Genomic DNA, 26,240 nt, shown 5'->3' on the forward strand with positions numbered 1-26,240 from the left:
TAAGTACTTTACACCACTGAGCATGAGGACCTACTCAACCCACCAAAGACACGCCTCCCCTCAAGAAAGCCAATCTGGAAAGACCCACCCAATGACAACTTCAACACAAATCTGACCTGGACACAATGGGAGTTACTGGACCTGACAAATAAGCACCTCCTCCCCACCCCCACACAACAGCCCACTGGTTTCAGCCTCCCCAGGAAGGAGTGATTCACCCTCAATAGGTTCAGGACTGGCCACGGCCCATGCCTCGCCAACCTCCACCAATGGGGCATTAAAGCAAGCCCACTATGTGCATGTGGGGTGGAGCAAACCCTGCACCACATTCTTGAAGTCTGTCCAATTTACAAACTCAGCAGAGGCCTACTCACCCTCAACACAGCAGGACTGGAAGCAATCTCTTGGCTAAGAGATCTGATTCATAGTCTTGCATCAGTGTATTAAGAAGCTATCAGTGCTTTATAACCAGATGCTTTAGTATTGTTAATACTATATATCTGCTGCTATATAATTATTGAGTCCAACCAGGGGAAGGCTAGGGTAAGGGCTAGCCTGGTCCCAGATCAGTTTGTGAATGTGCTGTCATGCCAGCTCCTATTATTATTGTCAAGGGGAAGTGACAAAACCACACAAACAGATGGGATCAGGCTAAGGAGAAGCATTCCAGTTATCAGAAAGGATATAGCATAAAAAACTAGTAGATTCATGCTCTACCCTGCATCTTGAAACCACATTTTGTTTAGACACCAACCCTTGTCGCCAGACATGTGGTTGACAATGACCGCAGGGATAGCGAAGTGTTTACATTCCTGTCTTTTTCTATCAAAACAACAGCAAGTTCCAGACATTAATTCAAGGTAAATTATAGGGGATTATGACCTTGTGTTGCACAGAACACACACACAACCTCAATTGGCCAAGCATGTCAGGGAGGACGCTTGTCAGTGGGGCCAGGGTACATTGTAATCTTATGAGACAAGAAAATGTTTTTTTTTTTTTTTTTGGGGGGGGGACATATCAAATGTAAGCCGGCTACTTGTGCCAATTGCAGTCCTCTGGGATGGGTGGTGCCACTGATTTCAATCTCATTAACTCATTCCTCTACATTTCTGCCAAGACTTAACAAAACAGGTCAATCTTCTCCACTCTCTAATAAAACAGCTGCATATGCTGGGTGGGGCAGCCTGGCCTCAGAGCCATACGAAACATGTTATATGTATTTTTGAGCACCTCCAAGACGTATGATACCTACCAATGGTCTAGTTACTTTAGACAGAAACAAAACTAGGGAGGTTGGTCGGGGAGGATGGGTGGGAGTAATCTGCGACAGTCTAGCAATCCAAAGGTTGCATGTTTTTGAGTCGCTTCAGTGACAAAAGTAGCATCTTAGCTAACCCTTCCCCTAACCCTTATTCTAAACTTAACCCATTTCACCTAACCTGCTACAGAAATATAAAATTTACATAAGTATTCAGCCACCACTATGCTTGAAAATATGGAGAGTAGTACTTAGTAATGTGTTGCACTGGACTTGCCCCAAACATAACACTGTATTCAGGACAAAAAGTGAAGTACTTTGCCAATCTTTTTTGCAGTATTTCTTAAAAATATATTTTTTAATAACACTCTTCGGAGGACAAAAATTGCTTTTTTGTTTTTACAGCTTTTTTGTTACATATACAGACATTTTACATACACATTTTACATACTACATACATGGTACTGTTATATACATCATTCACATTGTGATGGACGTTTTTATGTTTGTGCTTTTCTATTTACCAATTTCTATGTTCTATGTTTGGAACCTCTCCAGCGCGCTGACAATAAACAATGATTCTTTTAAGATTTACTTTGAGTGTCCCTCTGTAAGAATTTCCACGACAACATGACAAAGATATTATATATATATATATATATATATATATATATATTTATATATATATACAGTGGGGAAAAAAAGTATTTAGTCAGCCACAAATTGTGCAAGTTCTCCCACTTAAAAAGATGAGAGAGGCCTGTAATTTTCATCATAGGTACACGTCAAATATGACAGACAAAATGAGAAAAAAAAATCCAGAAAATCACATTCTAGGATTTTTTATGAATTTATTTGCAAATTATGGTGGAAAATAAGTATTTGGTCAATAACAAAAGTTTCTCAATACTTTGTTATATACCCTTTGTTGGCAATGACACAGGTCAAACGTTTTCTGTAAGTCTTCACAAGGTTTTCACACACTGTTGCTGGTATTTCGGCCCATTCCTCCATGCAGATCTCCTCTAGAGCAGTGATGTTTTGGGGCTGTCGCTGGGCAACACAGACTTTCAACTCCCTCCAAAGATTTTCTATAGGGTTGAGATCTGGAGACTGGCTAGGCCACTCCAGGACCTTGAAATGCTTCTTACGAAGTCACTCCTTCGTTGCCCGGGCGGTGTGTTTGGGATCATTGTTATGCTGAGAGACCCAGCCACGTTTCATCTTCAATGCCCTTGCTGATGGAAGGAGGTTTTCACTCAAAATCTCACGATACATGGCCCCATTCATTCTTTCCTTTACATGGATCAGTCGTCCTGGTCCCATTGCAGAAAAACAGCCCCAAAGCATGATGTTTCCACCCCCATGCTTCACAGTAGTTATGGTGATCTTTGGATGCAACTCAGCATTCTTTGTCCTCCAAACACGACGAGTTGAGTTTTTACCAAAAAGTTCTATTTTGGTTTCATCTGACCATATGAGATTCTCCCAATCCTCTTCTGGATCATCTAAATGCACTCTAGCAAACTTCAGACGGGCCTGGACATGTACTGGCTTAAGCAGGATTTGAGTCTCTGGCGGCGTAGTGTGTTACTGATGGTAGGCTTTGTTACTTTGGTCCCAGCTCTCTGCAGGTCATTCACTAGGTCCCCCCGTGTGGTTCTGGGATTTTTGCACACCGTTCTTGTGATAATTTTGACCCCACGGGGTGAGATCTTGCGTGGAGCCCCAGATCGAGGGAGATTATCAGTGGTCTTGTATGTCTTCCATTTCCTAATAATTGCTCCCACAGTTGATTTCTTCAAACCAAGCTGCTTACCTATTGCAGATTCAGTCTTCCCAGCCTGGTGCAGGTCTACAATTTTGTTTCTGGTGTCCTTTGACAGATCTTTGGTCTTGGCCATAGTGGAGTTTGGAGTGTGACTGTTTGAGGTTGTGGACAGGTGTCTTTTATACTGATAACAAGTTCAAACAGGTGCCATTAATACAGGTAACGAGTGGAGGACAGAGGAGCCTCTTAAAGAAGAAGTTACAGGTCTGTGAGAGCCAGAAATCTTGCTTGTTTGTAGGTGACCAAATACTTATTTTCCACCATAATTTGCAAATAAATTCATAAAAAATCCTACAATGTGATTTTCAGGATTTTTTTTTCTCAATTTGTCTGTCATAGTTGACGTGTACCTATGATGAAAATTACAGGCCTCTCTCATTTTTTTTAAGTGGGAGAACTTGCACAATTGGTGGCTGACTAAATACTTTTTTTCCCCACTGTATATATATATATATATATATATATATATATATATATGCTGTATATATACGCAATTAGGCCAGAGGGGGTGTGGTATATGGCCAATATAACACGGCTAAGGGCTGTTCTTATGCACGACGCAACGTGAAGTGCCTGGATACAGCCCTTAGCCGTGGTCGATTGGCCATATACCACAAACACCCGAGGTGCCTTATTGGTATTATAAACTGGTTACCAACGTAATTAGAGCAGTAAAAATAAATGTTATGTCATACCCGTGATATACCACGGGTGTCAGCCAATCAGCATTCATATATATATATATATATATATATATATATATATATATATATATATATAAACATACACACAGTACCAGTCAAAAGTTAGGACACACCTATTAATTCTACATTGTAGTATAATAGTGAAGACATCAAAACTATGAAATAACACATATGGAATCCTGTAGTAACCCAAAAAGTGTTAAACAAATCAAAATATACTTTATATTTGAGATTCTTCAAATAGCCACCCTTTGCCTTGATGACAGCTTTGCGCACGCTTGGCATTCTCTCAACCAGCTTCACCTGGAATGCTTTTCCAACAGTCTTTAAGGAGTTCCCACATATGCTGAGCACTTGTTGGCTGCTTTTCCTTCACTCTGCCATCCGACTCATCCCAAACCATCTCAATTGGGTTTGATTGTGGAGGCCAGGTCATCTGATGCAGCAATCCATCACTCTCCTTCTTGGTAAAATAGCATTTACACAGCCTGGAGGTGTGTTGGGTCATTGTCCTGTTGAAAAACAAATTATAGTCCCACTAAGCCCAAACCAGATGAGATGGCGTATCACTGCAGAATACTGTGGTAGTCATGCTGGTTAAGCAAAGCACCCCCTCACCATAACACCTCCTCCTCCATGCTTTACGGTGGGAAATACACATGCGGAGATCATCTGTTCACCCACACCGCGTCTCACAAAGCCACGGCGGTTGGAACCAAAAATCTCCAATTTGGACTCCAGACCAAAGGACACATTTCCACCGCTCTAATGTCCATCGCTCGTGTTTCATGGCCCAAGCAATTCTCTTCTTCTTATTGGTGTCCTTTCGTAGTGGTTCTTTGCAGCAATTTGACCATGAAGGCCTGATTCACACAGTCTCCTCTGAACAGTTGATGTTGAGATGTGTCTGTTACTTGAACTCTGTGAAGCATTTATTTGGGCTGCAATTTCTGAGGCAGGTAACTCTAATGAACTTATCCTCTGCATCAGAGGTAACTCTGGGTCTTCCATTCCCGTGGCGGTCCTCATGAGAGCCAGTTCCATCATAGTGCTTGATCGTTTTTGCGACTGCACTTGAAGAAACATTCAAAGTTCTTGACATTTTCCACATTGACTGACCTTCATGTCTTAAAGTAATGATGGACTGACGTTTCTCTTTGCTTATTTGAGCTGTTCTTGTCATAATATACAGTGCTATGAAAAAGTATTTGCCCCCTTTCTAATTTTCTCTACTTTTGCATATTCATGGTTCTTTCTATTAAGGCAAGTCGTCCAGGTCCTGAGTCAGCAAAGCATCCCCAAACCATCACACCACCACCACCATGCTTGACCTTTGGTATGATGTTCTTACTGTGGAATGCAGTGTTTGGTTTTCGCCAGGCACAATGGGACCCATCTCGTCCAAAAAGTTGACTCAAGTTTGCCAAAAAGCACCTGGATGATCATCAAGACTCTTGGAAGAACGTTCTATGGACAGATGATTCAAAAGTATAACTTTTTGGATGACATGGTTCCAGTAATGCCTGGCGAAAACCAAACTCTGCATTCCACAGTAAGAACATCATACCAAAGGTCAAGCATGGTGGTGGTGGTGTGATGGTTTGGGGCTGCTTTGCTGCCTCAGGACCTGGACGACTTGCCTTAATAGAAGGAACCATGAATTCTGCTCTGTATCAGAGAATTCTACAGGAGCATGTCAGACCATCCGTCTGTGAGCTGAAGCTGAAGCACAGCTGGGTCATGCAGCAAGACAATGATCCAAAACACACAATCAAGTCTACATGAAAAGTGCTAAAAAGCAACAAATTTGAAGTTTTGGAATGGCCTAGTCAAAGTCCAGTCCTAATCCCAATTGAGATGTTGTGGCAGAACTTGAAACGAGCAGTTCATGCTTGAAAACCCACACGTCACTGAGTTAAAGCAGTTCTGCATGGAAGAGTGGGCCAACATTCCTCCACAGCGACATGAGAGACTGATCAACAACTACAGGAAGCATTTGGTTGGAGTCATTGCAGCTAAAGGTGGCACAAACAGTTATTGAGTGTAAGGGGGCAATTACTTTTTCACACAGGGAAATTGGGTGTTGCATAACTTTGTTTATGAAATAAATGAAATAAATATGTAATTGTTGTGTTATTTGTTCACTTATGTTCCCTTTATCTAATATTAGGTTTTGGTTGAAGATCTGATAACATTCAGTATCACAAATATGCAAAAGTAGAGAAAATTAGGAAAAAAAATCATAGCACTGTAGACTTGGTCTTTTACCAAATAGGGCTATCTTCTGTGTACCCCCCCCCTACCTTGTCACAACACAACTGATTGGTTCAAACGCATTAAGAAGGAAATAAATTATAGGCACACCTGTTAATTGAAATGCATTCCAGGTGACTATCTCATGAAGCTGGTTGAGAGAATGCCAAGAGTGTGCAAAGCTATCATTAAGGCAAAGGGTGGCTATTTGAAGAATCTCAAATATAAAATATATTTTGATTTGTTTAACACTTTTTTGGATACTACATGATTCCATATGTGTTATTTCATAGTTTTGATGTCTTCACTATTATTCTAAAATGTAAAAAATAGTAAAACTTGAATGAGTAGGTGTGTCCAATCTTTTGACTGGTAGTTTATATATATATATATATATATGTATGTATGTATGTATGTATGTATGTATGTATGTATGTATGTATGTATGTATGTATATATATATATGTATTATGTCTACTTCATCATCAGCCCATTTTATTGGTAAACTACAAGGTAGTGTAAACATTGTCTTTTAACGATCCAATACGTAATATGTTACACGTATCATAATTGGGTTTTAGTCCAGAGAGGCTCGAAAAGTGATCTAGATCTTCAATGAGACTGTGCAGGGATCCAGATTGTGGATTTAAGAAGAAACTTGAGTCATCAGCTACATTTACACTTTTGTTTTTAACCCCTGGATTTCTAACCCCTTGAGGTTCTTGTTGGATCAAATTTTAATAGCTAGCATTTTGATGGCCATAATAAATGGATATGGAGACAACGGACATCCTTGTTTTACTCCTCTTGACAGCTCAATATTTTCTGAGAAGTAACCATTATTTACTATTTTACACCTGAGGTTGCTATACATAACTTTATCCCATTGTATAAGAGATTCACCTAAATTAAAATATACACTGCCGATTTTGCAGGTTTTCCTACTTACAAAGCATGTAGAGGTCTGTAATTTTTATCATAGGTACACTTCAACTGTGAGAGACGGAATCTAAAACAAAAATCCAGAAAATCACATTGTATGATTTTTAAGTAATTAATTTGCATTTTATTGCATGACAAAAGTATTTGATACATCAGAAAAGCAGAACTTAATATTTGGTACAGAAACCTTTGTTTGCAATTACAGAGATCATACGTTTCCTGTAGGTCTTGACCAGGTTTGCACACACTGCAGCAGGGATTTTGGCCCACTCCTCCATACAGACCTTCTCCAGATCCTTCAGGTTTCGGGGCTGTCGCTGGGCAATACGGACTTTCAGCTCCCTCCAAAGATTTTCTATTGGGTTCAGGTCTGGAGACTGGCTAAGCCACTCCAGGACCTTGAGATGCTCTTACGGAGCCACTCCTTAGTTGCCCTGGATGTGTGTTTCGGGTCGTTGTCATGCTGGAAGATCCAGCCACGACCCATCTTCAATGCTCTTACTGAGGGAAGGAGGTTGTTGGCCAAGATCTCGCGATACATGGCCCCATCCATCCTCTCATCAATATGGTGCAGTCGTCCTGTCCCCTTTGCAGAACAGCATCCCCAAAGAATGATGTTTCCACCTCCATGCTTCACGGTTGGGATGGTGTTCTTGGGGTTGTACTCATCCTTCTTCTTCCTCCAAACACGGCTAGTGGAGTTTAGACCAAAAAGCTATATTTTTGTCTCATCAGACCACATGACCTTCTCCCATTCCTCCTCTGGATCATCCTGATGGTCATTGGCAAACTTCAGACGGGCCTGGACATGCGCTGGCTTGAGCAGGGGGACCTTGCGTGCGCTGCAGGATTTTAATCCATGACGGCGTAGTGTGTTACTAATGGTTTTCTTTGAGACTGTGGTCCCAGCTCTCTTCAGGTCATTGACCAGGTCCTGCCGTGTAGTTCTGGGCTGATCACTCACCTTCCTCATGATCATTGATGCCCCACGAGGTGAGATCTTGCATGGAGCCCCAGACCGAGGGTGATTGACCGTCATCTTGAACTTCTTCCATTTTCTAATAATTGCGGCAACAGTTGTTGCCTTCTCACCCAGCTGCTTGCCTATTGTCCTGTAGCCCATCCCAGCCTTGTGCAGGTCTACAATTTTATCCCTGATGTCCTTACACAGCTCTCTGGTCTTGGCCATTGTGGAGAGGTTGGAGTCTGTTTGATTGAGTGTGTGGACAGGTGTCTTTTAAACAGGTAACGAGTTCAAACAGGTGCAGTTAATATAGGTAATGAGTGGAGAACAGGAGGGCTTCTTAAAGAAAAACTCACAGGTCTGTGAGAGCCGGAATTCTTACTGGTTGGTAGGTGATCAAATACTTATGTCATGCAATAAAATGCAAATTAATTACTTAAAAATCATACAATGTGATTTTCTGGATTTTTGTTTTAGATTCCGTCTCTCACAGTTGAAGTGTACATATGATAAAAATTACAGACCTCTACATGCTTTGTAAGTAGGAAAACCTGCAAAATCGGCAGTGTATCAAATACTTGTTCTCCCCACTGTATATAAATTCAATTCGTACTTTATCAAAAGCCTTTTCAAAATCTGCTATGAAGACCAGGCCTGGTATCTTTTATGTGTCATAATGCTCTATTGTTTCAAGTAATTGTCAAATATTATTTCCAATACAGTGGAGGAAAAAAGTATTTAGTCAGCCACCAATTGTGCAAGTTCTCCCACTTAAAAAGATGAGAGAGGCCTGTAATTTTCATCATAGGTACACGTCAACTATGACAGACAAAATGAGAAAAAAAAATCCAGAAAATCACATTGTAGGATTTTTTATGAATTTATTTGCAGATTATGGTGGAAAATAAGTATTTGGTCAATAACAAAAGTTTCTCAATACTTTGTTATATACCCTTTGTTGGCAATGACACAGGTCAAATGTTTTCTGTAAGTCTTCACAAGGTTTTCACACACTGTTGCTGGTATTTTGGCCCATTCCTCCATGCAGATCTCCTCTAGAGCAGTGATGTTTTGGGGCTGTCGCTGGGCAACACGGACTTTCAACTCCCTCCAAAGATTTTCTATGGGGTTGAGATCTGGAGACTGGCTAGGCCACTCCAGGACCTTGAAATGCTTCTTACGAAGCCACTCCTTCGTTGCCCGGGCGGTGTGTTTGGGATCATTGTCATGCTGAAAGACCCAGCCACGTTTCATCTTCAATGCCCGTGCTGATGGAAGGAGGTTTTCACTCAAAATCTCACGATACATGGCCCCATTCATTCTTTCCTTTACACGGATCAGTCGTCCTGGTCCCTTTGCAGAAAAACAGCCCCAAAGCATGATGTTTCCACCCCCATGCTTCACAGTAGGTATGGTGTTCTTTGGATGCAACTCAGCATTCTTTGTCCTCCAAACACGACGAATTGAGTTTTTACCAAAAAGTTCTATTTTGGTTTCATCTGACCATATGACATTCTCCCAATCCTCTTCTGGATCATCCAAATGCACTCTAGCAAACTTCAGACGGGCCTGGACATGTACTGGCTTAAGCAGGGGGACACGTCTGGCACTGCAGGATTTGAGTCCCTGGCGGCGTAGTGTGTTACTGATGGTAGGCTTTGTTACTTTGGTCCCAGCTCTCTGCAGGTCATTCACTAGATCCCCCCGTGTGGTTCTGGGATTTTTGCTCACTGTTCTTGTGATCATTTTGACCCCACGGGGTGAGATCTTGCGTGGAGCCCCAGATCGAGGGAGATTATCAGTGGTCTTGTATGTCTTCCATTTCCTAATAATTGCTCCCACAGTTGATTTCTTCAAACCAAGCTGCTTACCTATTGCAGATTCAGTCTTCCCAGCCTGGTGCAGGTCTACAATTTTGTTTCTGGTGTCCTTTGACAGCTCTTTGGTCTTGGCCATAGTGGAGTTTGGAGTGTGACTGTTTGAGGTTGTGGACAGGTGTCTTTTATACTGATAACAAGTTCAAACAGGTGCCATTAATACAGGTAACGAGTGGAGGATAGAGGAGCCTCTTTAGAAGTTACAGGTCTGTGAGAGCCAGAAATCTTGCTTGTTTGTAGGTGACCAAATACTTATTTTCCACCATAATTTGCAAATAAATTCATAAAAAATCCTACAATGTGATTTTCTGGATTTTTTTTCCTCAATTTGACTGTCATAGTTGACGTGTACCTATGATGAAAATTACAGGCCTCTCTCATCTTTTTAAGTGGGAGAACTTGCACAATTGGTGGCTGACTAAATCCTTTTTTTCCCCACTGTATGCTGTGCAGAAAAAAGTCAATTATGAATTATTTTGTCTTAGTTAAGAACAAATTATCATCCAGTAGGTTTTGATTACATTTCTAAAGTCCCCGTTCATGTGGAAATTCTGTAACAGTTATGTGGAGGCCAATTAGATGATGATCCGATCGCATTCAGTCTCCTATCTGTCACGACCGTCTTGAAAGGGAGCAGACCAATACGCAGCGCGTTGAGTGAACATGATGACTTTAATGAGTACAGCACGTAAATACAAAACAAAAGACGATAGTGAAGTCCAACAGTGACAATGACTGAACTTGGAACAAAAACCCACAACCCCCACAGGAAAACATACAGATAAATATGGCTCCCAATCAGAGATAACGAGCCGACAGCTGACACTCGTTACCTCCGATTGGGAGTCATTGACCAAACCTAGACACGAACCCAACAGAAATGCAAACATAGAAATACACCCAAAACCCTACATAACCAAACCAAAACCCAACAAAACAAATACACCCTGGCTCAAATATAAAAGTCCCGGAGCCAGAGTGTCACAGTACCCCCCCCTAAAGGTGCGAACTCCGGGCGCACCAGCATACAGTCTATGGGAGGGTCTGGGTGGGCGTCTGTCCACGGTGGCGGCTCTGGCCCTGGTCGTGGTCCCCACCCCACCTTAGTCACTATCCGCTTCCGTAGCCTCCTCCACATGACCACCCCCCAACTAAACCCCACTGGATTAAGGGGCGGCACCGGACTAAGGGGCAGCACCGGACTAAGGGGCAGCACCGGACTAAGGGGCAGCACCGGACTAAGGGGCAGCACCAGGATAAGGGGCAGCACCGGGCTAAGGGACAGCACCGGACTCAATGGCGGATCCTGGCTGGCTGGCTCTGGCGGATCCTGGCTGGACGGCTCTGGCGGATCCTGGCTGGACGGCTCATGGCTGGCCGACGGATCTGGCTGCTCATGGCTGGCTGACGGATCTGGCTGCTCATGGCTGGCCGACGGATCTGGCTGCTCATGGCTGGCGGAAGGCTCTGGCTGATCCAGTCTGGCGGAAGGCTCTGGCTGATCCTGTCTGGCGGAAGGCTCTGGCTGATCCTGTCTGGCGGACGGCTCTAGCGGCTCCGGTCTGGCGGACGGCTCTGAAGGCTCATGGCAGACGGGCGGCCTTGCAGGCTCAGTACAGACGGCCAGTTCAAGCGCCTTTGGGCAGACGGGCAGTTCAGACCCCGTTGGGCAGACGGCAGACTCTGGCCGTCTGAGGCGCATCGTAGGCCTGGAGCGTGGTGCCGGAACTGGAGGTACCGGGCTGAGGACACGCATCTCAGGGCTAGTGCGGGGAGAAGCAACAGGGCAAGCTGGACCCTGGGGACGCACATAAGGCCTAGTGCGGAGAGAAGGAACAGGGCATGCTGGACCCTGGGGACGCACATAAGGCCTAGTGCGGAGAGCAGGAACAGGGCATGCTGGACCCTGGGGACGCACATAAGGCCTAGTGCGTGGTGCCGGAACTGGTGGTCCCGGGCTGAGGACACGCATCTCAGGACTAGTGCGGGGAGCAGGAACAGGCCGGGCTGGGCTGGCGACGCACACCATGAGCCTGGTGCGTGGAGCAGGAACCGGCCGGGCTGGGCTGGCGACGCACCCCGTAGGCTTCGTGCGTGGAGCAGGAACCGGCCGGGCTGGACTGGCGACGCACCCCGTAGGCTTCGTGCGTGGAGCAGGAACCGGCCGGGCTGGGCTGGTGACGCACACCACAGGCGTAGTGTGTAGAGCAGGAACCGGCCGGGCTGGGCTGGTGACGCACACCACAGGCGTAATGCGTAGAGCAGGAACCGGCCGGGCTGGGCTGGCGACGCACATCGTGGACCTGGTGCGTGGAGTAGGAACAGGCCGAGCTGGGCTGGCGACGCACATCGTGGACCTGGTGCGTGGAGTAGGAACAGGCCGGTCCGTACCGGGAACACACACCACTGGCCTTAACTGGGGATCAGGAACGGGCCGGACCGGACTGGTAACACATCTCAGTCTCTCACGCCGTGCCACAACAACTTCCCTCCCTCTACTCGCCAATGGCTCCCGTAATCCAAAAGCCTTCTCTCCACATCTCCCTGTGGCAGCCTCCTGCTGCCCAGCCGCCCAAGCCATGTGCCCCCCCAAAAAAATTTTTTGGGGTTGCCTCTCATCCTTCCGACGATGGCCCTGCCGACGCCGTTGCTCCTCTCTCCGTCGCCTCTCCACTGTCTCGCTCCATGGACGGCGATCCATCCCATCCAGGATTTCCTCCCAAGTCCATGACCCTTTTCCGTCCAATATCTCCTCCCATGTCCAGACCCTTTGCTCCTGGATACGCTGCTTGGTCCTTTGATGGTGGGTTTTTCTGTCACGACCGTCTTGAAAGGGAGCAGACCAATACGCAGCGCGTTGAGTGAACATGATGACTTTAATGAGTACAGCACGTAAATACAAAACAAAAGACGATAGTGAAGTCCAACAGTGACAATGACTGAACTTGGAACAAAAACCCACAACCCCCACAGGAAAACATACAGATAAATATGGCTCCCAATCAGAGATAACGAGCCGACAGCTGACACTCGTTACCTCCGATTGGGAGTCATTGACCAAACCTAGACACGAACCCAACAGAAATGCAAACATAGAAATACACCCAAAACCCTACATAACCAAACCAAAACCCAACAAAACAAATACACCCTGGCTCAAATATAAAAGTCCCGGAGCCAGAGTGTCACACTATCAATACTTTTTAAACTTTTGATGCCAGCAAGAATGACAAGGAAGTAGTCAAGACGGCTAGCTTGATTAAGCCTCCTCCATGTATATCTCACTAGGTCAGGGGTTTTCAGCCTCCATATATCCACTAGTTCTAATGTATCCATGATATTCGTGATCTCCTTCAGTTTGTAGTGTGATTTCCTTTACGATCCATTGAGGTACTTAAAACCGTATTATAATCTCCCACCATAATAATAGATTAATTTGTTACTTGTGAGTGCAATAGATTATTATATATATTTTCGAAGAAGTGGATCATCATTATTTGGACCATATACAGTTGAAGTCGGAAGTTTACATACACCTTAGCCAAATACATTTAAACTCAGTTTTTCACAATTCCTGACATTTAATCCTAGTAAAAATTCCCTGTCTTAGGTCAGTTAGGATCACCACTTTATTTTAAGAATGTGAAATGTCAGAATAATAGCAGAGAGAATGATTTATTTAAGCTTTTATTTCTTTCATCACATTCCCAGTGGGTCAAAAGTTTACAAACACTCAATTAGTATTTGGTAGCATTGCCTTTAAATTGTTTAACTTGGGTCAAACGTTTCGGGTAGCCTTCCACAAGCTTCCCACAATAAGTTGGGTGAATTTTGGCCCATTCCTCCTGACAGAGCTGGTGTAACTGAATCAGGTTTGTAGGCCTCCTTGCTCGCACACGCTTTTTCAGTTCTGCCCACATTTTCTATAGGATTGAGGTCAGGGCTTTGTGATGGCCACTCCAATACTTTGACTTTGTTGTCCTTAAGCCATTTTGCCACAACTTTGGAAGTATGCTTGGGGTCATTTTCCATTTGGAAGACCCATTTGTGACCAAGCTTTAACTTCCTGACTGATGTCAATATATCCACATCATTTTCCTTCCTTATGATGCCATCTATTTTGTGAAGTGCACCAGTCCCTCCCGCAGCAAAGCACCCCCACAGCATGATGCTGCCACCCCCGTGCTTCACGGTTGGGATGGTTTTCTTCGGCTTGCAAGGGCCCCCCTTTTTCCTCCAAACATAACGATGGTCATCACGGCCAAACAGTTCTATTTTTGTTTCATCAGACCAGAGGACATTTCTCCAAAAAGTACGATCTTTGTCCCCATGTGCAGTTGCAAACCGTAGTCTGGCTTTTTTATGGCGGTTTTGGAGCAGTGGCTTCTTCCTTGTTTTGTATCTTCACAAGGTCCTTTGCTGTTGTTCTTGGATTGATTTGCACTTTTTGCACCAAAGCACGTTCATCTCTAGGAGACAGAACGCGTCTCCTTCCTGAGCGGTATGACAGCTTCGTGGTCCCATGGTGTTTATACTTGTGTACTATTGTTTGTACAGATGAACATGGTACCTTCAGGCGTTTGGAAATTGCTCCCAAGGATGAACTAGACTTGTGGAGGTCTACCATTTTTTTTCTGAGGTCTTGGCTGATTTCTTTTGATTTTCCCATGATGTCAAGCAAAGAGGCACTGAGTTTGAAGGTAGGCCTTGAAATACATCCACAGGTACACCTCCAATTGACTAAAATGATGTCAATTAGCCTATCAGAAGCTTCTAAAGCCATTACATCATGCTGTTTAAAGGCACAGTCAACTTAGTGTAAGCCAGAGGGAAATATGGGCAGTCCCATGATAACCTAATTCGCTACTTTTTTTGCATTACCTGTTGCAAACAGGATGCATGTTTTGGAATATTTGTATTATGTACAGTGTGGGGATTTATTTTCTCATAATTGGATCTGTATGTGATGAATAGCTTAGAAGGAATGCATTAATGATAAGCATAGAAGGTTTGTACTATACTGATATAAATTGTTTCACATAACAAGCTGTGATTCATGTAAGGAACGTTAGGGGGTAGGACAGATAAGACTTGTATTTCTTACAGATACGAACACTGCCTCTTTGTTGTCTGTGAACCGTCCTTGAACGTAGGTACAGAGTACAGACTGGAAGGGTGTCTATGGGCGCTAACTCTACAGGTTATTATGATAGAAACTTATGCCTGGGAACGGTGGAGCGCCAAGGGGTTGGGACCAGCCCGTGCGCCAACGGATTGGCTGAGTAAGTCTAAACCACGCTCAGTCTCTACTCTGATTGGGCAGCAGAGAGTGGGAACTATCTCAGATAAGACTTGTATTTCTTACAGATACGAACACTGCCTCTTTGTTGTCTGTGAACCGTCCTTGAACGTAGGTACATAGAGTACAGACTGGAAGGGTGTCTATGGGCGCTAACTCTACAGGTTATTATGATAGCAACTTATGCCTGGGAACGGTGGAGCGCCAAGGGGTTGGGACCAGCCCGTGCGCCAACGGATTGGCTGAGTAAGTCTAAACCACGCTCAGTCTCTACTCTGATTGGGCAGCAGAGAGTGGGAACTATCTCTGTCAGAGTATTTGAAGAAGAACCTGTAACAATGGATTAGTTCTCTGTCTGCCCTGCGTGGTATTTCAATGAGCCCGTATACGAACCATCATACTTATCATACATACATTTTGCATATAATAAATTTAGCTTGGATTGAATATCTCTTGATTATGTTTTCTCTTATTCCAATACCAGATTTGAATTACGCAATTTCTAACAACAGGCTTCCTTCTTTTCACTCTGTCAATAAGGTTAGTATTGTGGAGTAACTACAATGTTACTGATCCATCCTCAGTTTTCTCCTATCACAGACATTAAACTCTGTAACTGTTTTAATGCTACCTTTGGCCTCATGCTGAAATCCCTGAGCAGTTTCCTTCCGCTCCAGCAACTGAATTAGGAAAGACCTGTATCTTTGTAGTGACTGGGTGTATTGATACACCATCCAAAGTGTAATTAATAACTTTGCCATGCTCAAAGGGATATTCAATGTCTGTATAATGTATTTTACCCATCTACCAATAGGTGCCCTTCTTTGCGAGGCATTGGAAAACCTCCCTGGTCTTTGTGGTTGAATCTGCAAAACTGAGGGACCTTACAGATAATTGTATGTGTGGGGTACAGAGATGAGGTAGTCATTCAAAAATCATGTTAAACACTATTATTGCACACAGAGTCAAAAAACATGATTCCACTTAGACATTATGGGGTATTGTGTGTTGGCCAGTGACAAAAAATCTTAATTTACTCAATTTCAAATTCAAGCTAACACAATAACATTTGGAAAAAGTCATGGGGTGTCAATATTTTCTGAAAGCAATGTATATATGGAACTAGTTTAGTGCCAAAAAAAAAGGGGGTAAATATGGGTTAAAAAATTCAGTTCTAAACTGACATGTGGAATTGTTTTAAGAACATCATACCATGGATTATTTAGATATTTGATTTAGCATTTTAGGACCCCTTTGGGTATCCCAAAAATATATATTTTCAATTTGGCCTTTACTACTATGGCCCATAGAAATGCATTTAATAACACATTCATAAATGGCAAAAAAGACAAGTCAAAAAATAAATCACAAGGAATAAGGTTTTGAAGTGTCTGTCCTAAAGTGCAGGAAATATATACACTACTGTTCAAAAGTTTGGGGTCACTTAGAAATATCCTTGTTTTCCATGAAAACATACATGAAATGAGTTTGAATAGGAAATATAGCAAAATGAATAGGAAATGTAGTCATTGGCAAGGTTAGAAATAATGATTTTTAATTGAAATAACAATTGTGTCCTTCAAACTTTGCTTTCGTCAAAGAATCCTCCATTTGCAGAAATTACAGCCTTGCAGACCTTTGGCATTCTAGTTGTCAATTTGTTGAGGTAATCTGAAGAGATTTCACCCCATGCTTCCTGATGCACCTCCCACAAATTGGATTGGCTTGATGGGCACTTCTTACGTACCATACGGTCAAGCTGCTCCCACAACAGCTCAATAGGGTTGAGATCCGGTGACTGTGCTGGCCACTCCATTATAGACAGAATACCAGCTGACTGCTTCTTCCCTAAATAGTTATTGCATAGTTTGGAGCTGTGCTTTGGGTCATTGTCCTGTTGTAGGAGTAAATTGGCTCCAATCAAGCGCCATCCACAGGGTATGGCATGGCATTGCAAAATGGAGTGATAGCCTTCCTTCTTCAAGATCCCTTTTACCCTGTACAAATCTCCCACTTTACCACCACCAAAGCACCCCCAGACCATCACATTGCCTCCACCATGCTTGACAGATGGCATCAAGTACTCCTCCAGCATCTTTTCATTCGGTCTGCGTCTCACAAATGTTCTTCTTTGTGATCCGAACACCTCAAACTTCGATTTGCCTGTCCATAACACTTTTTTCCAATCTTCCTCTGTCCAGTCTTTGTGTTCTTTTGCCCATCTTAATATTTTCTTTTTATTGGCCAGTCTGAGATATGGCTTTTTCTTTGCAACTCTGCCTAGAAGGTCAGCATCCCGGAGTCGCCTCTACACTGTTGACGTTGAGACTGGTGTTTTGCGGGTACTATTTAATGAAGCTGCCAGTTGAGGACCTGTGAGGCATCTGTTTCTCAAACTAGACACTCTAATTTATTTGTCCTCTTGCTCAGTTGTGCACCGGGGCCTCCCACTCTTTCTATTCTGGTTTGAGCCAGTTTGCGCTGTTCTGTGAAGGGAGTAGTACACATCGTTGTACAAGATCTTCAGTTTCTTGGCAATTTCTCGCATGGAATAGCCTTCATTTCTCAGAACAAGAATAGACTGACGAGTTTCAGAAGAAAGTTATTTGTTTCTGGCCATTTTGAGCCTGTAATCGAACCCACAATTGCTGATTCTCCAGATACTCAACTAGTCTCAAGAAGGCCAGTTTTATTGCTTCTTTAATCAGCAGAACAGTTTTCAGCTGTGCTAACATAATTGCAAAAGGGTTTTCGAATGATCAATTAGCCTTTTCAAATGATCAACTTGGATTAGCAAACACAACGTGCCATTGGAACACAGGACTGATAGTTGCTGATAATGGGCCTCTGTACGCCTATGTAGATATTCCATTAAAAATCAGCCGTTTCCAGCTACAATAGCCATTTACAACATTAACAATGTCTACACTGTATTTCTGATTAATTTGATGTTTTGTAATGGACAAAAAAATTGCTTTTCCTTCAAAAACAAGGACATTTCTAAGTGACCCCAAACTTTTGAATGGTAGTGGACATATTTTTTACACATTTAACCCCTTATTGTAGTTGACAAAAAACTACCTCCATACTTCCATTCATTTGTATGGGTTACGTTTAGACGAGTCCTGTGGGAAGTAGAGCAAAACGTGTTCATGAGAGTCTGTCCGTCATATTAGTTTTTAGGCCAAACCGTTCAGATGCTTTCGTGAGAAGACCAATTTTCGGGATGTCTCTAGGTCTGACAAACAGCACTGTAGCTCTGCCACTTTCTACTGCAGATGCAGAATGGCGACATAGGTGGATGCGGTAGATTGAGCTGATATCTCTAGCTTAAACTGACAGATTTTGATGGGGATTTTATTATTATGTTACTTAGATTGTCAATAGACTCTAGGGGGGTTATAAAGAACTATTGTCAGAACAGAAATACTCTATTTGCTAAAGTACTATTCTAGGGATCAGAGGAATCTCTAAAGATGTCAGCCCTGGGAACAATGTCAATCCCCCAGTCTCAAAACTAAAGACACCACCACCATAATACCAGCATCATCCAAAGACCCAGAAACAATGTTTGTAATATTCAGTTTGCAACATGTTTCATTTGCCTTGGGAGAGTAGTAGGAAAAATCAGAATATTCTTTCCCCTGCTAAAGACCAGTTAGCCTTTCAAAACTCTGAGACATCTGCTCTGTTTATCACACACATTTTTACATGATCGGTCGAAGCTCTTAGCCAAAACCCTCTATCTGATTGCTGTGGACAAAATGTTGAGTAACATCTCAACTCTTTCCACCCTTTCTGCTACCACCTCAGAAATTCACCCCCTTGTGAGTGAGCAGCAAGATTGAGACCATATTTTAAAGACTTTGTGAAATAATTCAAGTTGTTAAAGGTCCCAAACAGTTATTTTGATTCACATGTAAAATAGCCTTTTGAGTGACAAAAATATCACCCATACTTGGCATAGAAATGCTAAAAATTTGATCAAAAGTACTCTTTCTCTTGTGGTTAATTACCAGAAAGTTTGAAAAGACAGGCTGAGTGGGCGGGGATCTTACTTACTGAAATGCCTATGTCAAGAAACGTGGATGCAGTGAGCAATGTTGCAGTAAAATCATCTCAAGCAAATTAGGTGATACACAAAGCAACTCAAACAACATTGAAATTGCATCAATGATGTCAAACCTTTTACATCTCCTGTTCGGTATGTCTCTTGTGATGCGGTTCACAGCAGCACTGACGGATGTGTTGACATGACAACTGCATCAGAGGTTTGATAGACTCTTCCCCCTCTTTTATTCCATGCTGGCTGAAGACCTAGCTAGCCAGTAACTAGTCTAAACTAGTTACCACATTTTCATACTTCATCCAAATATCATCCAATTTCATGAAAAACATGATTTTGACTGTTCATGACCTTTAACCTGCTCTTTTTGTTTTTCTGAAGCAAAGTGATCTATTAAAGTGTTGTTTTGGTTGCAATCTGGCACTATCTGAGCTTGTTGTTGAAATGCCTTGTTTTTACATTTGACACTTTTTTCCCCCCATACTATGTCAACAAAGAAACACCATTCTTACTCAGAAAGCGTTTAGTAAGCAAGGACAGCTTAATGATGTCATACTAGTCTACGGACCAGATACAGTGTAATTTATTTACTCAAAATGTATACTTGTGAGCTTAAAAGATTGTGTTTATTATTAGCATTAGTAAAATGTTTATGTTAGGGTAACATTCGTGTTATTGACAGGTAATCAAATATCCAACATACTGCATAAGAACTCATTTCAACAGTACATGACCATTAGCCCACAGCGATTGAATGTGTTTAATATAAAACTTTGGTCCAACAAAAATGTGCAAATAAACAAAATATAACAAAAACACAAAACAATATTCCTTTGATTAGGACAGGAAACTGGAAATATACAAAAGTGCTTCACACAAGGCACCATTCTGGTCTATAAGAATTCAGACCAATAATTGTCATACGGCATATCAAATTATCATAAGGCAGTTGAACAGCTTCAAGTCCTGCAAAAATAACTACAACCAATAATCATTTTCTTTCATTGAAGTAAAAATAAAAAGTATATTATACATCTATTCAAATATAACTAGTTAAGGAAAATAACATTAAAGCCTTAAATATTGGCAGTCACATTCATTTACAAAGCAAAACAGTAACATCCATACAGAGCTGGGCCTTCAGTTAAACAAGAATGAGTAAGATCGAGTTTAGAAAGACGTTTCACATTGCATGGTGGAGATGAGGAAGACATTGCGTCAGTGAGAATCAATACTACCTGACGTAATTACAGACATCCTGGTCTAGATACAATCACACTGTCTCAACAAGCATCTCCATGACCGGACACGTCAGTAACTGTGTCCATGTCAGCAATGAACACTTATCACATATTACTATTTGAGGTGTTAAATATCAAAAGTATCTACAGAAAAAGAAAACACTGGCATCAATGCAATGTGATTCAGTTGTGGAAAATACTTTGGTCGTCCAAAAAGACAATGCAAAGATGCATCCAAATAAATGCATTAGATAGCCAACAACAACCCCATAGGTTGCACTGCACATCATAGGGGCATCCACTCAGGCACTTCGCAAACTGTAATCTTCCTCTAGAGAGTTTTCCTTCACCTGACTCAAGTATGGCTGTATTATTGTCTGGATTCTCGATGTATTCCCCTCACACATGAATGATAAACTTCCCTCACAACCCCTATTTGAGCACTGCGACCAATTATTGTCATACAGCAGATCAAATCATCATCAATCCTCTGGCAGATACGTTCAGCTGCTACATTCTTCATAATTCACATTTGGACAGATAGTAATGGCTGGCAGAGCCATAGCTAGAGATGACGGAGTGCTGGGAATAAGAGGTCATAATAGGTCGCTGATACCTACGGGCTCAGAACATTTCAGTGTTTAGGGTTGATACCAGAGGGATATTATTAGGTGTACAACCATCAGCTTCAGAATAGGCAGTGCACTAATAACTCTGAATGTAGGCTTAAATTAGGAAATTGAAATATGACAGAAGAACCTCTGCTAAGTTAGGGAAAAGTAAAGAAACACCCCGCTGTTTGTCCGAACATGACGCCCTCTCGTCCCTCAGTAATTGAGGATCTGGACGTCGAACAGATCACAGACTCCCTCATTGTCATCCAGGTTGAAGTTGTAGTCCACCCCTGCATTGGGAGACAGTCGCAGCAGAGGGAACACTGTAACACAAAATAGAGAGAGGAGAAAACTCAAATCGCACATTGTCAAACTTTGGAGAGAATATTGAGAGCAGCCAGATAGGATCTTTAGACTCTCAGCCCTAATGCTTACCATCAGAGGACATCAGCTCATCAATTAGGTCAGCCACACCTAAAGAACACAGACAACATTTATCTGTAAGTACAACACACAGGGAATAAAGCCATGTTAATACAAAGTACAGACCTCAGTTAACAAGCCCCAGTCCAAACCCAAGAGGTTGGCCACCCTCCAAGTTCCAGACTCCCACTCTCATCCTCCACCACCTTCCTCCCTCTCCCTCCTCCTTCAGCTGGTCTCCTGTACCGAGCTTCAACAGGCCGCCCACTTCCCCTCCCCTTCCCCGCTCACCCCCCTCCCTCACATTCTCTCTCCTCCTTCAGCTAGTCTCCTGTGTTGGTTAGTTTCAGCAGGCTGCCCACGTCCCCTCCTTCTCCCTCTCACCCTCTCTCTCCTCCTTCATGTGGTCTCCTGTGTTGGGTAATTTCAGCAGGCTGCCCACGTCCAGCATGGACTGGAGCTCCTGGCCCAAGTGTCCTCCCAGAACCCCTTGCTGCTGCTGGACGCCTGTTGCTGTGCCGACCAACAACTGCTGCATCGCCAGACCAGTAGTCGCCTGGGGGTGGCATTCTACAGGAGGGGAAGAGGGACAAAAAGGGTCAACAGTAGCATGGCAGTCTGGAGCATGGCGGGATTTAATGCTGCAAATACTTCCCATTGCTCTTACTCCCTCATCTATTCAGTTGTTGATTTCAGATATGATAATAACAATCATCGTTTAAAAAAGTCACTTCAATCCTTAGATTCCCTTCTGATTGCTACAGGCTAAGATAACACCATTTGTAGCATATCTCCATCATTACCACAACTTCACAAATGATGTGAGCCCTGAGTGAATGGCCTAGTAGTCCTCCTTACCCATGTGTACATCTGGTGGGGTGGAGGAGGGTGTAAGATCCTCATCGTGCCTCCGCAGTGGCGCAATCTTGTGTTCAGAGATTTGGCGTTTCACAGGGCTCGGGAAATGGGCTGAGTCAGAGGGCAGGGGGAACCTCTGCAGGTCTGCGGGGGTGGTGGGTGGGGTAGGCATGGAAGACAGGTCCTCCGGGGGAGGCACAGAGAACACTACGGGTCTGGAGGAACCAGACTCTTTGTTGATGAGCATCACCTGGATGGGAGCTGACGTGCTCCTTAGATTCACCTGGTACCTCTTCTGGCCTCTCTGACCCTAGGAGACCACGGGGACAGTTAGTACACTAAACACCAATACCCTTTTCACACAATCGTGTCGACCCAAACCATACTGTTCTGGTTCGGATAGTTTCTATCCACATCGTCCTTTCCAGTACAGCTCAACCAACTATGGTGGATGCGTAAACAGGCCAGCCCAGTATGGCTTAGCTTGGTTTGACTTAGCTCAGTAGTGTGAAATAGGTATCAGAGCTTGACTTTGTTCCAATATCCACACTAGCATAACACATAACATACCGTTTCAGGCACCGGTACCTCCAGTTGTGTTCCTGAGGGAGCGACCACCGCCAGGAGAGTATCTCCACTGAAAGCATCACAGATGTCCTCGTGGGTCACATACTTATACGTGGGCGGTGTTAAGGAAAGAATGGGGAGAGACTGAAGTGGAGCAGGAAAGACTGACGTGATAATCATTGTAAACTGGAAAAACAAGACCAAGAGCATTAAACAACAAAGAGCCTAAAACTGATCTGACATGCTAACTACACTCATGCATGTAATCCCATCCTTACATTTAAGGGATTTCCTCGTTTGAGTTCCTCATTAAAAGTAGGGGGGCCTTTCAGGGACATAATCACTGTCAGCATAGATGAGGTAGAACACAGCTATAAGAAAAACGGACAAAATCCATCTCAAATTTCACCTTGTCTAATCCAAAATTCAGCCCAGTCTTAAGGTCGAATCCTTCTTCTCGAATTTTCTCACAAATGTCCCACCAATAAATGCATGATTTACGCGAAACTCCGAGCAACATGTGTTTCTCGAGTGACTACGGTCAGTGACACACGCAACCTAATGGGGCAGTACCCCACCTCCCCCACAGCGCGAGGGAGTTCATGTTGAAGGATATCTGCTGGCGATGGGGTCGTCGTTCATGTGTTTGATGCTCTGCTCCAGCCAGGCCTTCTGGCTGTCAAGCTCCTTCTCCTGCTCCTCCAGCTCACACAGCTGGGCTGTCAGCACCTCTACCTGCTCCAGCACCTCCGCTGTCTTGCAGCCCAGGTTCTCCCCTCTGGGACAGGATGAGAGAAGGGGTTTAAATGGGAGAATGTGTGTAGGGCATTTGGATGTGCAGTGATTTTTCGTATTTCCTTTCCCTTAAGTGTTGAATAAAAATGAACAACATCCAGAGTGACTGACTTTATTCACCTTGACACTGCAGACAACAGGCAGCCGCCCAACTCACCTCCACTGAATTATGTTCTTGGTTTTCTTCTCAATGAGGCCCACTCCCTCCAGCACATTGGTGATGTCATAGATCCTCCTCTTCTGTCTCACGGCCAAGCTGTCTGCAGCCTGTCAATGGACACGACAGACGTGTTTAAAAACTAGACAATACTGACAGACACCTGAAGTGACCATTACTGAGAAAACGAATCTTGAGGAAAACTGTACAGTACATTGGGGATGAAAACCCATGTAAACATGTGGAAATAATGAAGCTGCTTTCTATTCTGTAGAATGAAACTGAGTGCTGTGTGTATAGGCCTACCCCCCCAGGCTCAGAATTGACACCAACCAACCAAAAACTTGGCACATGAAGACTTAGTAGACTTCATACAATGGAAGGAGAGGGAGGGAGCCTGCCTGCTGAGTAAACAGCCTGCTCTGGCGCGCAAGTAGAGAGGGAAATGTCCAGACTCCTTATCAGTGAAAGAGTTGAAAACAGCCAGTTCAAACAGCCAGGTTGTCCAAGGGGGTAGCAAGCTCGGTGGTCCTAGTCTACTATGCATTAAATCAATCAATCAATCATTACAATCACTGTAAAAGGAAGGAAACCTTGTCAGGAACCAGACACTGATGGGGGTGGGGTTAGTAGGTATGGCCAGGTGTCCCAGTTGTGATTATCTTGGTCACATTAACAGTTTAAGTAACTTGTTGCATAACACACATGTCCAGAAAACATAATTCTAGCATAGCTATGAACCAATGACAAAAGGTAGCTAGCTATGGAGCAAGCAAGCTAGCTGCCTTGCTAGATATCTGCCTGGAAGTGGTGAGAAATAAAGTAATGCATTTGACAGAAATTAAAGCTGGCAGAATGAAAGTTTGCCAGCAGCTAACTGGCTACCAAGCAAGCAATGTTTTCTGGCTAGTTCGTTTCAAAACTTGGTTGAAGACAAAAAATGAACAACTTTCTTCAGTGTGAATTTACCTCGAGACGTTTTAACACATTGACTATCTGAGATTTGGTCAGAAGAATGAATGGTGAATCAAGACCGTGCTTTGGCTTTGTTCAATTTCGCTGGCTGGATGATGGGAAAAACATTGACACCGACATAACATTGCATAAATAGTGGCAAATATGAAGAGACGCAAGCTTTGACAACTGACCACTTTCAGGTCAAGTACGCCGTCCTTCGCCTCTTGGAGTAAAGTCACGAACTTGATTGTGAGGAGACCCAAACTTTTCTCATGTCGACTCGAAGCCGGTCCACCGTTCGGCAGGCTCGAGCGCATAGACTCAGCCATTGTCTCGAGCTCCGGGGTGAGAAATGTTTCTGTAACTAGCTAGGTTGTTGAACTCACTTCTTGGGTGGTGAGGTGATGGTTGAGAGAAACGGGAATCTTCTCCATTCAGTTTATTTACCTCAGTCAGGACGACGGCAAATACCGTTTGAGTATTTTTTTGCCCCTTTTTTTTATGAACGGAAGTGACGTTGGATTACAATTGCCATGGCAACCCCCCAATACCCCATGCAGAGATATTATCAAAGACAGTACAGTATGAAGATAGGCAGAAACTGCTTCGCCAATAGAAAGCCCCACTCACACTTGTAGATGATGTCATGGTGACGTTGGCTAGCTAAACTCATGCCAGAAACACACATACATATATATATATTCAAGCAATAAGCCCCGACGGGGTGTGGTATATGGTAAATATACCACGGCTAAGGACTGTTCATTACCACAACACAACACTGAGTGCCTGGACACAGCCCTTAGCCGTGGTATATTGGCAATATACCACAACCCCCCGAGGTGCCTTATTGCTGTTATAAACTGGTTACCAACTTAATTAGAGCAGTAAAAATAAATGTTTTGTCATACACGTGGTATACGGTCTGATATACCACTGCTGATAACTGGGTGGTTCGAGCCCTGAATGCTGATTGGATGACAGCCATGGTATATCAGACCGTATACCACGGGTATGACAAAACAGCCCTTAGCCGTGGTATTAAAAAAGTCATTTAGCAGACGCTCTTATCCAGAGCGACTTACAGTTAGTGAGTGCATACATTTTCATACTGCCCCCCCGTGGGAATCGAATCCACAACCCTGCCGTTGCAAACACCATGCTCTACCAACTGAGCTACACAGGATGGTATATTGGCCATATACCACACCCCCTCGGGCCTTATTGCTTATATATATATATAAATATATATATATCATATATTGTATGTAATTAGTATTTTCTTGTTTATACCTGTGTTTTGTTAGACATGTTTGATGCAGGGATGTAAGTTGTTGATCATTTTGCATAATAAAAAAATTATTATCATTATAATAATCATGGGCAGTAATTTTCTAACTGTGGTCTAGCACCATACTGCTCTTGTGCAGG

The 26,240-nt window shown here is 43.3% G+C and overlaps 1 protein-coding gene across 3 annotated transcripts; it reads right to left on the bottom strand.

Annotated features, from left to right (window-relative positions):
- Positions 1–19,929: 19,929 nt before the first annotated feature.
- Positions 19,930–25,312, bottom strand: e2f5 (E2F transcription factor 5). Of its 3 annotated transcripts, none has more exons than XM_084139206.1 (8): positions 25,196–25,312; positions 23,853–23,962; positions 23,517–23,678; positions 22,904–23,012; positions 22,334–22,643; positions 21,860–22,045; positions 21,488–21,526; positions 19,930–21,375 (listed from the first exon to the last, which is right to left on the bottom strand). In XM_084139206.1, exons 1-8 carry the CDS (start codon positions 25,241–25,243, stop codon positions 21,266–21,268), a joined length of 1,074 nt encoding a protein of 357 aa, XP_083995332.1. In that variant the 5' UTR covers positions 25,244–25,312; the 3' UTR covers positions 19,930–21,265. The 3 variants fall into 3 exon arrangements, with proteins under 3 accessions (XP_083995332.1, XP_083995330.1, XP_083995331.1); XM_084139204.1 differs by having other exon boundaries at positions 25,001–25,312; XM_084139205.1 differs by having other exon boundaries at positions 19,944–21,342; positions 25,001–25,312.
- Positions 25,313–26,240: the final 928 nt, after the last annotated feature.

The sequence above is a fragment of the Coregonus lavaretus genome (genome assembly GCF_964263955.1).
Source record: "Coregonus lavaretus genome assembly, chromosome: 23".
NCBI classification, from domain to species: domain Eukaryota; kingdom Metazoa; phylum Chordata; class Actinopteri; order Salmoniformes; family Salmonidae; genus Coregonus; species Coregonus lavaretus.